The sequence below is a fragment of the Macrotis lagotis genome, chromosome 2 (assembly GCF_037893015.1).
Source record: "Macrotis lagotis isolate mMagLag1 chromosome 2, bilby.v1.9.chrom.fasta, whole genome shotgun sequence".
Taxonomy (NCBI): Eukaryota; Metazoa; Chordata; class Mammalia; order Peramelemorphia; family Peramelidae; genus Macrotis; species Macrotis lagotis.
The window spans coordinates 164,539,678-164,554,442 of record NC_133659.1 but is presented as its reverse complement, the minus strand read 5'-3'; the positions used below and the strand labels follow the sequence as shown (position 1 = coordinate 164,554,442).

Genomic DNA, 14,765 nt, shown 5'->3' with positions numbered 1-14,765 from the left:
TTGAAATTTTATTTTTCCGATTACAAGAAATGTTTTTTTCCAACATTCATCCATTTGTAAATTTATAAGGTTTATATATTTCTACCACCTTCCCTTCCCTCCCCCCTCCCCATGGTGATGAACAGTTTGGTAAAGTTTCCCCTAAGGGCATCAACTAATTCGTTAATTATAACAGGGTACAGGATTTGAGCCTTCTGAGAAAGAGGCATTACTTTCTCTACTTAGGGAACTCAAGGATCCCCTACATCTTCTCTTTCATTTCTCTGTTACTGGATAGGCAGAAGAACCCGGGGAGATGGGAAATAACCAAATGATCTGAGACCAGTGGCTTAGGACATTTTAGGGCCCAGGATTGGGTGTCGAATTGGATGCAGGCACATTCAAGCGCAATTGAGGATGACAGATATTTTATTGAACACAAGCTTCCAGTAACTATGAAACTTGGTTACTGTGGAGGGCCCCCAAGGTTAGAATCTAGGGATTAGAAAGGGGCAGTGGACTCTTAGAAGGTTTAAAAGGAATGAGGTTTCTGCATGTGGGTGGTATGTAGAGGAAGGGAAAGGTCTACATAAAGAGGTATCATTTGGGGGAGGAGTGAAGTCACGTACATTGGAATGTGATTCTGAGGCTTTAGGCACACGTATATGGGCTTATGGGAACACGGAGTCTCAGGACACACTTAGCACCCTCATGATGTTTGTATAGCCTGAGCCAGGTCGCCAGCCTGTCACTACAATCACCAGGTCCCCAACTCGGAGGAAACCACGGAGTTTCCCTAGGTAGAGAAGAGGGAGGGGATAGAACTCTAGCTCGGAAAATGAGTAATAAAAATTTATTCTCAATCCCTGAGTGAATATGGGATAGATGCAAACAAATTATATTTCCATACCCCCTCTCCAACCTCTACACCTTCATTAATCCCCAGAGCTCTGGAGTACTAAAAGGATTCATGGCATGAATGCCAGTGTCCACATCAAGTTTGTAAAGGAGCATTGTTGCCCTAATGGCCCATGTCAATCCCACCTATGTTGTCTTGGTGATAAATAGATGGGGGAGGGAACTAGTAATGACTTGAATGAGGTAACAAACTAACATTCATATGATGTGAATTGTCACGGGTGTTTCTTAGGCCGGTAGCTAACAATTCCCCCATTTGTTGTCTTCCTGAGCGGAACCAAACCTAAGATGCATACATGGGGGTTTTGTCCCAGGACAGATATATTTAGAGGACTCTAACAGTACTTATTTGCTTCCTACAATATTAAAGCAAGTATGCTTAGCAACTTCTTAGTATGAATAACTTCTGTTACAGTTATATCTTTGGCAAATAGCAGTTGTCTAAACAGCAATAGCCTTAAATTGTTCCCTCAATTGAATTGCCCTAGTGCAAAATTATTGCTGATCAGTACTCGAGTTAGTATGCATTTAGTATGCATTTCCATCTGTCTGGTTCCTTTAGTAATACAGAATTTCCCCTACAAAACAAGGTGCATTATGCTAGCTCTTTCCCCAGATTCAAGAGAAGAAAATAAATAAGCCCCTTTGTCACATGCTTTCATGTCAACTAGGTGACTTCTACTATACAAAAGAGGACTAAATAAAGACTCTCAAGGAATGGAGGAGTTGGGGGAGGGGCATAGAGGGGTGGTATTGGAGAGTTGCTACGGAAACAGATGCCTAGAAGGCACCAAGAAGACAGGCAGGTTGTCTTGGGTGAGGAAAGCAGATACTTGGGAAGAGCCACAAAAACCTTACCACTTTCAATGCCAAATTGGACACGACGGTCGACATCATCAGTCCAGATTGGCTCTGGGGGGTCATGGTAGAGCAAAGGAAAAACACCACGGCACAGATGGACCTGGCGGGCGGTCTGAGCAGAACGGGTGACAGCGATGACAGCTGCTCGGGGACGATATCGGGACAGGAGTTGTGCTGAGCTGGAGAGAGAGTATGAAAAATCTTAAAGCTCTTTACAAATGCTAGGCATTGGTATTAGATGCTTGGCACCCTCCCCAAGCCCCTGGGTTGCTATATCTTTTCCAAACCAATAATTCTAGTGCTCTGCTCTTCACATCTTTAGATGTTCAGTCTGTCTCTGTCCTTAATGACTATTCCCCACTTCTGCCTGGGTGTCTTGCTGATCTCTCACCGGCCAGATGTTGTCAGTACAACTATAGCTGCAGCACAGCACTTGAATGAAGCCTCCACAGCACCAATGGCAGTGACCTCAGTAGGGTCACGGCTTATGGGAGCTGCCCGACGAAGTTCTTCAAACAACTGCCGGTGATAGACTGCTGCCTCTGCCTCCCGAGCAATCTGAAAGTACCAGGGAGTCAAGGTCACACCTTGCTGTCTGGCCTGGATTTCCCTGGATATCTGGATCCCAGACATACCCCTTGTTCCCCATCAGCTCCATACCGCATGCTGCATCTTCACAGCCTCGACAGGGTAGCTACCCTTGGCTGTCTCTCCAGACAACATGATACAGTCAGCTCCATCCAATACAGCATTGGCCACATCACTTGTTTCTGCTCGTGTTGGCCTGGCCTTGGTGATCATGCTTTCCAGCATCTGGAAAACCATTTCCTTAAGAACCAAGGGTTACTCCTTCCCCTCACACCCTATTCAACCCAGGCATTCCTTTCAACTCCATAGGATATTCTCTCATTTCATGACCCTGTCTGATCTAGTATAATTGGGATATGCTGAGGACATTTGTACCCCAATTCCATGCCACAGCAGCAGAGTCAAGGGATGGTGCCCATACCTCCCACAATACCTATGACAAACCCCTGCTTTCTCCCAGACCTGTGTTGCACAGACAACTGGTTTGCCAGCCAAGTTGCAACGTCCAATCATCATCTTCTGTGCCAAAAAGACTTTCTCAGCTGGTATCTCGATGCCCAGGTCACCGCGTGCCACCATGATACCATCACTCACCTCTAGGATCTCATCAAACCTGGAAAGTTTGGGCCCAAGAAGGGATATGGCCAAGACATAATGGACAAAATTAAGGAGAGTAGGGCAGAGTCAGGGAAAGGGGGTATGAAGCCATTTTATTTTAATTCACTTCACACTTGGAGAGGAATCAGGGAGCTGGAGGTGGGAGGGGGAGGGAATGGGGATGGGATTAAAAATGTCAACAGCTGGAAGTCTCACTTCTCAACACCCTCGTGGTTCTCAATTTTGCTGATGATTTTGATGCCACGTCCTTGAGGTCCCAGGGCTTCTCGTACAGCAATTACATCTTGGGCCTTTCTGATAAAGGATGCGAAGATAATATCCACACCTTGCTCCACCCCAAAGCGCAGGTCCAGGGCATCCTGCTCGGACAACCCGGGCAGATCCACTTCTGCACCAGGCAAGTTCACCCCTTTCCTGCTTCCCAGGATCCCGCCGTTCTCAACCTCAGTCACCAGTCCCTCTGGGTCTGTGGAAGAAACCAATAAGAGAGAAAAGATTTGGTGCAATTTGATGGTTTTAAGGGATAGGGTTTAAGGTAAGGGATGTGACCCTAGACTCCACCATGGTAGAAGATGAAAGAATTAGAAGGAGGGACATATTCTTGGGAGGAGCCGATTGAGAGGCGCAGCAGAACTTGGGGCGGGGCAAATCCAAGAACTAGGGGATGTGGCCTGAACTGGAAGTAGAACCAGGAGCTAATTTGAGTTCACCCACCTTTATGTTTAACCACCAAGGAGATAAGACCGTCGTCTATGAAGATCCGACCCCCCTCTGGTACTACCCGGACTATGTTAGGATAGTCCACCCACACAGTGCTTGCATTCCCCCGAGTCCGGAATCCTGGGTCCACTGTAATCCGGACCTGGGAACCCTTCACTAGTTCCACTTCTGACTCTGGGCCCTAGGGAAGGGAAAGGGAAGAGCAGGATTGGGTTTTAGGACCTCGGTCTCCAGCCTTAATCAACCCTGGATCTTTCTTTCCTTATTTCTTCCCAATAGGAGTCCTGAAGTTCAGGAACTAGAGAATAGCTCTTTCCATACTCACCTATTAAGAGTGACCAGCCCTATTCCTTATCAATGATGTCTCTGCCCACACTCAGCCCTGGTCCCTCTTTTTCCTCCGATTCTTCCCAGTACGTAGTTTCAATCCTGGATTCTGCGTCCTCTGGGTCACCCCCCAACTTCATTCAATCATTAGTTCTATTACAAGTTATTGACCCTAAGTCTTATAGATTTGATCCTGACAGCACCCATCCCTAGCCCTTCCTTTCTAGCACTATCCTCTGCTGACTCCACCCAGCCTTTTCTTTCTTTAGTCCAACCGCCCTTCCTTCAGGACCGCCCAGCTCTCTTACAGCCCATATTCTCACCCCCTGGAGGATCCCGGTGCGGATCTCGGGCCCCTTGGTGTCCAACGCTATGGCCACTGGCCGGTAGCTGAAAGGGGAGCCTGCGAAACTCTCCACAGCTTCTCTCACGTTGGCTATGGATTCAGCGTGGTACTGGGGAGGGGCACAAGGAAAGAAGGGATGAAGATAGGGATCCCGAACCAACCCCTCAGAAGCCCTCAACCTCTCCAGCCTCTGGCTCTTCAGCCCTTTGGGCAGCATTCCCCCCACCCAGGTCCAGAGGCAACGCATCCCATCCCCCACTGCACCTCGTGGGAGCCATGGGAAAAGTTGAGCCTGGCAATGTTCATTCCTGCTTTGATCATTTCCTTCAGCCGGTCCACAGAACGAGATGCGGGGCCTGGGAACAAAAACACAGAATCACAAAAATCTCCATGTTGGAGATTTAAGGAACTATCTAGTATGATTGACATCTGAGGTAAATCATCCAAACCTCACACCCGAATTTACTCAGGTAACCTATTCCACTTATGCAAATCTCTCTGGTTTATTTACAGAACAGCTCAAGCTCCCCCATTAAGTCTTCTTCAGAATATCTCTCCTCTTTTCTTTCTGCCAATTCTCATGGGGGGGGGGGGAAGGGAGATGGAGGGAGGGTGGGTGTCAGTCAGGTATTAGCTATGGAGTAGTGGCAGCAGGAAGACCTGAGTTCAAATTCGAATTCAGATACTATCTAGCTGTATGCCCCTGGGCAAGTCACCTTAACCCTGTTTGTTTCCGATTTCCTCATCCATAAAATGAGCTGGAGAAGGGAATAGCCATACATTTCTATATTTTTTCAAAGAAAACCCCAAATGGTATCATGAAGAGTTGGCACTACTGAACAACAACCAGTTCAGAGAGACACTGACAGAAAAACTCTCCTCTGATAAAAAGATTTCCTTTTCTGTTCCAGACATCCTCTATTTTTCCAGATAATTAGGGAGATAATAAACTTTCCAGTCATCCTTGATGAATTCAAATCAACAGGCCCAGATGAACTAATTTTCAGCGACTTGAAAGGATTCAGAGCATATGATTGCAATGCCATTCACTATCAGTATTATTTGGAAGAGATGACAGGGGAGGAGGTGGGAGAGACTTAAGGCAGGGAGATCAACCAAAAGGATATTTTTTCAGTCCTTTTGTGAGATGATGAGGACCTGCATTAGAGAGTCAGAGTAGAAAGGGGCATGTAGGAGAGATGTTACAAATGCAGAATGACTAGCAACTTGATTGTTTCTTTTACTAAAGAACAGAACCTGGAATTTCTGGATAATTGAGCTTGACTTCCTTTCCTGGCAAAATTTAAGAATGCTGTTAATGAACATAGAAATACTGATCACCAAGAAAAGAAGCACAGGATCCAGAAGGAGAGAAGTGGTACTGTGCTCTGTTTTGATCAGGTCAAATCTGGAATGTGTTTTAGTTCTGGTCACCGAGTTTTAGGAAGGGCATTGATTAGCTGCAAAGCATCTAGGTGAGAGGTCTTAAGATTATGAATATAGCAACAACAGCAGCTAATATTTATGGGCCAGGCACTGTGCTAATCACTTTAAAATATTATCTCATGGGGCAGCTACGGTACAGTGGATAGAGCACCAGCCCTGGAGTTAGGGGGACCTGAGTTCAAATGTGACCTCAGACACTTAATAATTACTTAACTGTGTGACCTTAGGCAAGTCACTTAACCCCATTGCCTTGTAAAAACCACAAAAAATTATCTCATTTGATCCTCAAAACAACACTATGAGGCATGTGCTATTAATAATCTCATTTTAGAGATGAAGTAACTGAGACAAAAAGAAGTGAATTGACTTGCCCAAGGATCATACTACTAGCAAGTATCTGAGGCAGAATTTGAACTCCAGTCTTCTTGACTTTGTTCTATCCATTCTAGCTGCTATTCCCTTCCCTCAGTGAGAGCTGGTTGAAGAAAATGAGGATGATTAGACTGGAGAAGAGAAGATTTAGTGGGAGGAGAAATACTAAAGCTCTCTTTAAACTGATGAAAGGTATCAGGATAAAGATTGATTAGAAGGGAGAAGTGAAAAACTTCCTAACATGGTTATCCAAAAGTGAAACTGACTGTTTTGGGAAGTAATGATTTCCACTTCACTAGTAGTTAAGCAAAGATTGGATGAATACTTGTCATATTTTAGTGGGGGGTTTTCAGGGATATATTAAACCAAAGGGTATATGAGACCCTCTTTGCTATTTTCTAGGGAATAATGATGATGTTTTCTCCTGATTCTATCACTATTCTTTCTCAGTCTTCCTTGCTATCTAAGGCCACACCTTGGATAAAGGTCACTTTAAACTGTGGGTGTCTCCCAGAGTTATATTTTCTGCCCTTTTTCCTTCTCTCTTTATTCTATTTCACTTGGTGATCTCATCAGCTCGCACAGTTATTGCAATGCTGATAATTCCCAGATTTAGTTATCTAGCCCTAACTTCTCTTCCGATCTCTAGTATTACATCTCTAGTTGCCTATTGGAAATCTCAGAATCACATCTCAATAACATTAAACTCCGCATGTGCCAAATTGAACCATCTTTCTCTCTAAGTCTTTCCTTCTTCTTAATATCCTTATTACTGAGCATCACTATCCTGCCATTCACATAGGTTCATAACTTAAGGGTTATCCTTTAGCCCTCCCCAACAATCCTATAACCAATGATTGCCAGGTTTTATTGATTCAAATTTGTATGTCTTTCCTACATGCCTTTGTCGCTGTTCTCACCTCATAGACGGATTATTGATTTCCTTGCCTTAAATTTCCAACTCCACTCAGCACTCAAATTGAGCTTCCTAAAGTGCAGATCTGATCATATCATCTTATTAGTCAATAAACTCCTTTGGCTCCCTATTATCTCCAAATTTAAATATAAAATTCTCTGTTTGCTGTTTTTTTTTAATTTAGGTTTTTGCAAGGCAAATGGAGTTAAGTGGCTTGCCCAAGGCCGCACAGCTAGGTAATTATTATTAAGTGTCTGAGACCCGGATTTGAACCCAGGTACTCTTGACTCCAGGGCTGGTGCTTTATCCACTGTGCCACCTAGCCCCCCCCCCCCCCCGTTTGGTTTTGAAAGTCCTTCATAATTTTGCCCTCTCTTACCTTTCTAGTCTTATATTTTCTTTCTCCTTCCTTCCCCCTCCCCAACCAAAGAGTGTTTTTCTTTGGTTTTTGAACAAGGCATGCCATCACCCAACTCCAGGTCTTTTCACTGCTTGGAATTCTCTCCCTCATTCTCTCCTTCCTGGTCTCCCTGATATTCTTCAAGTCCAATTTAAAATTCCACCTTCTACAAGTAGTCTTCTATTGATTAACTTCTAGTTATTTAGCATATATCTTGTGTGTGTGTATAGTTGTTTGTATTTTGTCATCCCTATTAGAGCTCTTTGAGAGTAGGGACTGGGTTTTTTGTTTGTTGTTGTTGAGTTTTTTTGCTCGTTTTGTGTTTGTCTTTCAATGTATCAACTGCATTTAGCACTGTGCTTAGCACATTGTGATTAATAAGTGCTTGTATACTGAGTATGGTTAGTTTACCTACCTCAAGTCTTTTTGCCATTCCAAACCATACTCTACTCAACTGTCAAATTTATCTTCAGCAGATGGCAGCTAGGTGGCACTGTGGATGGAGCACCAGCTCTGAAGTCAGGAAAACCTGAGTTCAAATTCAACCTCACACACTTATTATCTGTGTGACCCTAAGAAAGTCACTTAATCCTGATTGCCTTATCCCCCAAATTTGATCTTCCTTAAGTTCATCCCTGACCTGTCATTGCCAGTGCCACCCCAATTCATTAATCTCTGTTGCCTTCTTATTACCACTAAGAGTGAATATAAAATCCTCTGGTCTTTAAAGTTTTGGTCCCTTTCTACCATCCCAATCTTCTTCCATGTATTATACAATGCAGTTACACTGGCTTATCTAAATGTTCTTCAGGCAAGACTGCATTTTCATTGACTGTCCTCCGAGCCTAGAATGTTCTCCTTCCTCATCTCTATCTCCTGACTTCCCTCATTTCCTTTAAGTCTCAGATAAAATGTCATTTTCTGCAATAAACCTTTACCAGCTCCCTCATAATGTTAGTGCCCTCCATCTGAGGTTAATCCCAATTTACTCCCTACATATTTTGTATGTATTTAGTGGTTTGTATAATGTCTCCTCCTTTAGAATGTAAGCTCTTTGAGAGCAGGGAATGGTTTTTACATTTTTTTTTATATTCTCAGAACTTGGCACAGTGTCTGATACATAGTAGTCACTTATTAGATTTTATTAGATATTTTAGTAGGCCCTGACTCTGATTCTCCTCCTCAAAGATTGCCTCTTCTATTATGCAAATATAACTCCTCTTTTATTTACTCAAAGACCCTTGACTTTCTAGATCAGGGACATCTCTATTGCAAAGAGATGTTTCCTTCCCCCATTAAGAGATACCTCTTCATAACAGAAATGTTTCACTCTAGTCTCACAGAAATCTCACATTTTATCACTTCACTCCCCCCCCCCATAAAATCAAAGAAAACTCTGTAAAGGGGATATGAGGATATGAGATGCTATTATCCCTGGGGCCAGAAAATAATGTTGGAAATTGTGGAGCAGGATTAGATGTTATCAGAGTTGGGGAGGGGATCCAGGTAAAGTGCTACCAATTTGGAGGATGAGGGGGGGATGTTGGTAATGATATGGATAGTACAAATGGGAGCCATGGTTTTGATGATGTGAAATTTGGATTGGGAACAAGAAAAATGAGGCCATTACAATATGGTATTTTATGGAATTGAAATGGGAGTCCATTGGGTTTCAGAGAGATGGGTTCTAGGTCTGTCTCTGTTATGAAATTATTGTGAGACTTTGGCCAAAGGCTATATATTTCTCAGTTTCTCAGACAACTGAAAATAGTTGCTCCTCCCCACCACCCCAGCTCACAAAGATGTTTTCATTCTCAGTCTCCCTGTCATTGTAAAGGGTCAGTATTGATTAGATTGAGAGCTCTTGACAGCAGAAAATGAACTTTTGCTCTTGTTTTAGGTATTTAGTACAATGCCTGGCTCAAGATAGGCACTTAATAAATGTTTATCCATTGACTGCCATTATTAGTTACCTATAGTGGCAATGATGCTGGTGCTTCGGGCAGCCACTGGTTCTGAGTCAATGTCCAGTAGGCAAAGATGCTCCAGAAAGGTATCTGCCATGGCTGCTGGGAGCTGTTGCTTCTGGAAGAAGGCAGCACCTAGCTCCTGGGTCAAATGGGCCACACTAGCCCTACGAAGGTATCCGGCTGGGCCTGGCAGGGGAGAAGGGTAGGATTGTTAGAATGGACACTGATAGAAAGCAGAGGGCTCAACCCTCTCTCTAACTTCCTTTCTTTTCATTCCCAGATTTCTCACTGCTCAAATTCTCAGTCCCTCTCCTCTACCAATCTTAGCCTTTATTCCATTTTCAGCTCCAACATTCCTATACTCAAGAAGCTAAATCCCTGAAGGAAGTCAGCCTGTATAAAAATCCCTATCCTCCTATTCTCCAGCCCCCCACAACCCACTTGCTTCACAGTCTATCAGACTTCCCTAATTATCTTTCTTCTTTCTCCCACTTCCCTCAATCCCTAAGGTTTCCCATCCTAGGAATCAGTTCTCAGGACCCTCCCCTTCTCTTCTTCTAAGCCCCCACTCCTCAGTTGGAGCCTACCCTCAATGTTAGACATCTTCCGCCTCTGTGTATCTACTGCCAGTTCCTCAGTATTGCTCTGATCCAGGAACAGTCTGAGTCCCTGGTTAAAGTGTCACCAGACTCTTTGTCCTCTCTGTCCCATAATTCACCAAGTCTTTCATGATAGAGGGCAGAGTCCAGTAGCCACGGGAGCTTCCCATGCTTGCAGTTCCCTATAGCTTTATCTGCAGGCCTTGGGAGGAAGGGAGGACATTTAAAGGGAAGTCTTTAGGATGGTAATAATCTACTTCTGGGCAATTAAGGAATGAATTAAATAAACTGCAGAGCATTGTGCACCAGAAAGTCTGGGTCCAAGTTCTAGCAAATCATTTTAAATACTGACAAGATCATAGAACATAAGAACTGAAAGAAAGTTTAGATTTCATCTAGACCAACTCCTTTAATTTATAGATAAAGAAATAAGGTCCATAAAGAGAAATAAGTAGATTCAAATCCAGGTCTGTTTATTCAAAATACAATGTTCTTCTTAAAGCAGCACAAAGTTGCTTCTTTTAACCTCAGTTCTCTCAACTGTAAACAGAATGATAATAATAGTGCCATCCTACTTTATAGGGTTCACCTGAATATCCACTGAAGCAATATGTATAAGGGACTTTCTGAAAGCCTAGTGCTTTATAGATGAAAATTGTGATGCAAGCAAACACAGACTCTTTTCAAGTCTGCATTGTGATAGACTGTACTTGTCTCATTTCCTTCTCCTCACTAGTTTCCTCCTTCGTCCAATTCAATTCACTTGAACGATGTCCAATGGGGCTTTGTCCCCCATCCTTACCTCCTGGAGCCCCTAAGAGGAAGGAGGCCATCAGGTCCCGTTTGTGCTTAGAGGTCCATAACCCATGTATTCCAGAGGCAAATTCTTCCTCTGACCACATGGCTCCAAATAGTGGGTCCTTCAAACTGCCTGGAGCCTGGAAGAAGCACAGGGAAGGGTGACTGCCCTTCTTATCTGAGGGAGCCAGAAAGAAGAAAAGGGTCACACCCAAATGACCCTCCCCCATCCTCCTGTTGGTAAGTCCCCCCCTTCCCCTACCTCTAGCCTTTCTTTGACTGGGTCCCCACGATTGTCTGTTGAGTGGTTTAGCATAATGGAAATAATACTGGACTTGACCTAACAGAGAACTAGTGTTGAACTCTGCCTCTGACACTTACAAGCTATGTGGCAATGGGCAAGTCATTTCACTTATCTGAGCCTCAATTTCCTCAGCTGTTATAACAGGTATAATACTGTAGAATTCATCTCACAAAGTTGTTGTGATGATGATCCAATGGCATAATACACACACACATTCATGTCTGCTATTCAGACATTCAGTTAGTCAATAAGCATTTATTAAATGCTATTAGCTAAAACACTGTGCTTAGTGCTGGGGGTACAAAGAAAGGTAAAGATTGCTCCTGAGGAACTCATAGGCAACGATATTCAGACGAGTTGCATACAGGATGAATTTGAGGTTGTCTCTAAGGGAAGGTATTAAGGTTAAGGAGGTTTGGGGAAGGCTTCTTGCAGAAGATAGATGAGACTTGAAGGAAGTCAGAGAAGTTAGAAGGTCAAGATGAGGGGAGAAAGAGTTCTGCATGGGTGACAGTGAAAATTCCAGGTCAATGGAATGTCTTGTGGGAGACAAAGCAAGGAGATCAATGTCACTGAATTGCAGAATATGTTGAGGGAGAATTTTTAAAAAGTAAGAAGACTGAAACAGTTCAGGTGTGGGGGGGAGTCTTTAAATGTCAAATAACTAGGTGACAAAGTGGATAGAGCACTGAGCCTGAAGTCAGGAAGACCTGAATTCAAATCCAATCACAGAAACTTACTAATTGTGTGATCTTGGGCAAGTTGCTTAACTTTGTTTGCTTCAGTTTGCTCATCTATAAAATAAGATGGAGAAGAAAATTGCTAACCATTCTAATACCTCTACCAAGAAAACCCCAAAGGGGTGAATCATGAAGTCAGACATGACTGAAATGATTGAACAATAAATTTGATCCTGGAGGTGATATGGAACTATGAGAGTTAAATAGGGGACTGACATGGAAATATAAGAGGATAGTTAGTGAGGATGAATGGATCAAGTGAGGATTTTTTTTTTGACTATGCAGAAAACATGGGTATAATTTTAGGCAGTAGGGAAGCAGCCAGTAGATAGTAAGCAACTGAAAATTAGTGAAAGAGTGGAATTGACAGAAGATGAAATCTGCTGGAGAAGATGAGATGGAGTGGGATCAATTTTATATGCAGAGGGGTTTGCCTTGACAAGAAGAAGATTCAATAATACACATGAAATGGAGATGAAAGAGAAAGATAGGCATTTGAGATGAGAAAGAGAAAAGGCCTCATTTTTGTCAGTGAAATATGAGACTAGGTTCTCAGCTAAGCTGAGGAGGGTGTGAGAGGTTTGAGGAGTAAAGAAAAGATTTGGAAAAGCTGATGTGGTGAATGACATTGTGAATGACTTGTTATTGAATTATGAATCACATATGGGGTTTTCTTGGCAAAGGTGCTGGAGTGGTTTGACATTTCCTTCTCCAATGGATTGTGGTAAACAGAAGTTAAATGACTTGCTCAGGGTCATATAGCTATTGAAGCCAAATTTGAACTCAGATCTTCCTGACTCCAGTCCCAGTGCTCTATGTACTGAGTCAACTCATTGTCTCTAATGAATTGATAAGGGAGCTATAAAAGGATTACTGTTTGAGATTCAGTAAGGAAAACTTGTAAAGGTTCTAATCTGCCCAGTTTCAAGATTTCTACTCCCACCACAATCCCACCCCCAGCTTCCTTCATACTGAACACTGGACTCTGGGTGTCAAAAATCTAGATTTAATTCTCAACTCTTCAACCAATTCCTCTGTGTGACTTTAAGTTAGATCTCTGATATTTGGTTGGAATTCCAACAGAGAGTGAAAGCACCAGAGGAAAGTGAGGAGGTGTTTCGGAGCAGGGGAGGGAGGGGGAATGTAGCCCTGGGGAAAAGGAACTAGTTGAGAGAGCATCCTGGATTCTGAGGATCAGACTTATACCCCTATACTCTTGGACTCTGTCTCAGTAAAAACATAATGAGCAGAATGAATGAATGAACAATTGAACAAGAAAAAATACTTATTAAGCAATACTATGTGTCAAACCCTGGAGCTACAAATTCAAAAGCAAAGAAAATCCTTGCCCTCAAGAAGCTTACTTTCTAATGGGAGAGACTACTACACACAGAGGGGATATGGTAGTTGGGATGGGACACTGGTCCAAAAGATTTATATGGACACTTCCAGGAACAGTGACTGAGCTGACTAGTTTGTGGTTCATGGCTCTAGAACTGAATGAGAAAGGCACGGGATTATGGTTTCAGTGGTGAGGAGGTTAAGAAGAAGATGGCAGTAAAGGAGAGGCTGTTGCTTATCTGGAAGTTAAATTCAGAGTGCAAATTCCTCTAGGATTTGGACTCTAGTGGTTGAGGAGAGGCAGTGGTAGAGGAAATTGTGAAGGAGATGATTGGAGAGTAGCAAATATTATAGTAAAAGAAGTAGAGGTCAAGTAGCAGAAAGAACATTTTTGATGGGTGAACTATCTGGGTCAAGGAGAGAGGTTCCATCTATAGACAATAGAACAAGTTGAAGTCAGAGAGTATAGGCAGACTTTAAGGGTTTCCAATTGTTATAATGACTCAGAGAAGATGACTTCCTTTGAAAACTGCTAGACATATACTAGGTGAGATGAGAGAGTGCCTTACAGAGCTAGGAATCTGGCTATGTAATAGCTAGGTGGACCTCAGTTTACTCATCTGTAAGAAGGGGCAGGTGGGGAATTGGATTTAAATGATCTCTAGCTGCCCTTTCATTTCTGACCTTCTATGATCTATGACCTCTGAAGGAGACTCATGGAAAGAGTTTTGGATTTGTATTCAGGGGACCTGGGTGGTTTACAAGCAGTTACAGTAGATAAAGCCTTGGCCATGAAGTTAAGGAGAGCCAAGTTCAAATTCTGTCTCATATTGGGCAAGTTTTAGCCTCTCTCAGTCTTAGTTTCCTCATCTGTGAAATGAGGATAATAATAGCATCTCCTTTGCAGGTATGTTGTGAGGATTAAATGACTTTTTAAAGCACCATATAGTGCTAACTATTATTCAAATCTGCTACTGAAAACTAATTGGTTCTTGACCAAGCCATTTAATTTCTCCAAGTCTCAGTTTCCTCTTCTATAACATGAAAGAAATGGACCAGATGATTCCTAAGGTCTCTATCAGTTTTAAGTCGTGTTTAGAGAAAAAGGAGGGAAGAGTATGACATTTAGGCTAGGTCCTGATCAATCTCAGAAAATCTATAATGAGTACTTGGGAATTATAGATTTTCTCATACCACCTTGGCCTAGCTAGTATATGCACCAAACACAATCTTGGACCTGAAATTAGATCAAATGACAAAGGCTTCAGTTGAACATCTGAAGAGACATTGACATAATAGAAAGGTCTAGAATTACAAAAAGGCAGATTTCAGCTGTGTATGAAAAAAGAATATTCTAATTAGAAGTGGTAGAAAATGGAAGGACTGCCTTGTGGGGATAGAGAACTCCCCATCCAAAAGAATGTTTAAGTAGAACCTGGATAACTAACCCCTTGTTAAATATGTGATAGCATAAATTCCTGTATCAGATAGAAATCTGAGTATATGATGTCTGAGATCTCTT

The 14,765-nt window shown here is 42.7% G+C and overlaps 1 protein-coding gene across 2 annotated transcripts; it reads right to left on the bottom strand.

The window, feature by feature from the left end:
* Window positions 1-390: 390 nt before the first annotated feature.
* Window positions 391-11,007, bottom strand: PKLR (pyruvate kinase L/R). 2 transcript variants are annotated; one of them, XM_074223307.1, is made up of 12 exons: window positions 10,863-10,941; window positions 10,049-10,262; window positions 9,465-9,647; window positions 4,622-4,713; window positions 4,335-4,466; window positions 3,679-3,865; window positions 3,160-3,430; window positions 2,809-2,959; window positions 2,419-2,571; window positions 2,150-2,316; window positions 1,756-1,937; window positions 391-775 (listed from the first exon to the last, which is right to left on the bottom strand). In XM_074223307.1, the coding sequence occupies exons 2-12, from the start codon at window positions 10,062-10,064 to the stop codon at window positions 669-671; spliced, it is 1,641 nt and encodes a 546-aa protein (XP_074079408.1). In that variant the 5' UTR covers window positions 10,065-10,262; window positions 10,863-10,941; the 3' UTR covers window positions 391-668. The 2 variants fall into 2 exon arrangements, with proteins under 2 accessions (XP_074079408.1, XP_074079407.1); XM_074223306.1 differs by lacking the exon at window positions 10,049-10,262 and having other exon boundaries at window positions 10,863-11,007.
* Between the last annotated feature and the right edge of the window lie 3,758 nt (window positions 11,008-14,765).

Bases quoted from the DNA above. Each gene is read 5' to 3' on its own strand.
- PKLR (XM_074223306.1), bottom strand. From the start codon at position 10,962: ATGTGGTCAGAGGAAGAATTTGCCTCTGGAATACATGGGTTATGGACC. The intron at 4,714-9,464 runs GTAACTAATAAT...TTTTGTTCCCAG, and splicing joins CAGCATCATTGCCACTATAG to GCCCCGCATCTCGTTCTGTG. The intron at 2,317-2,418 runs GTATGGAGCTGA...TGGTACTTTCAG, and splicing joins CTGTGAAGATGCAGCATGCG to ATTGCTCGGGAGGCAGAGGC.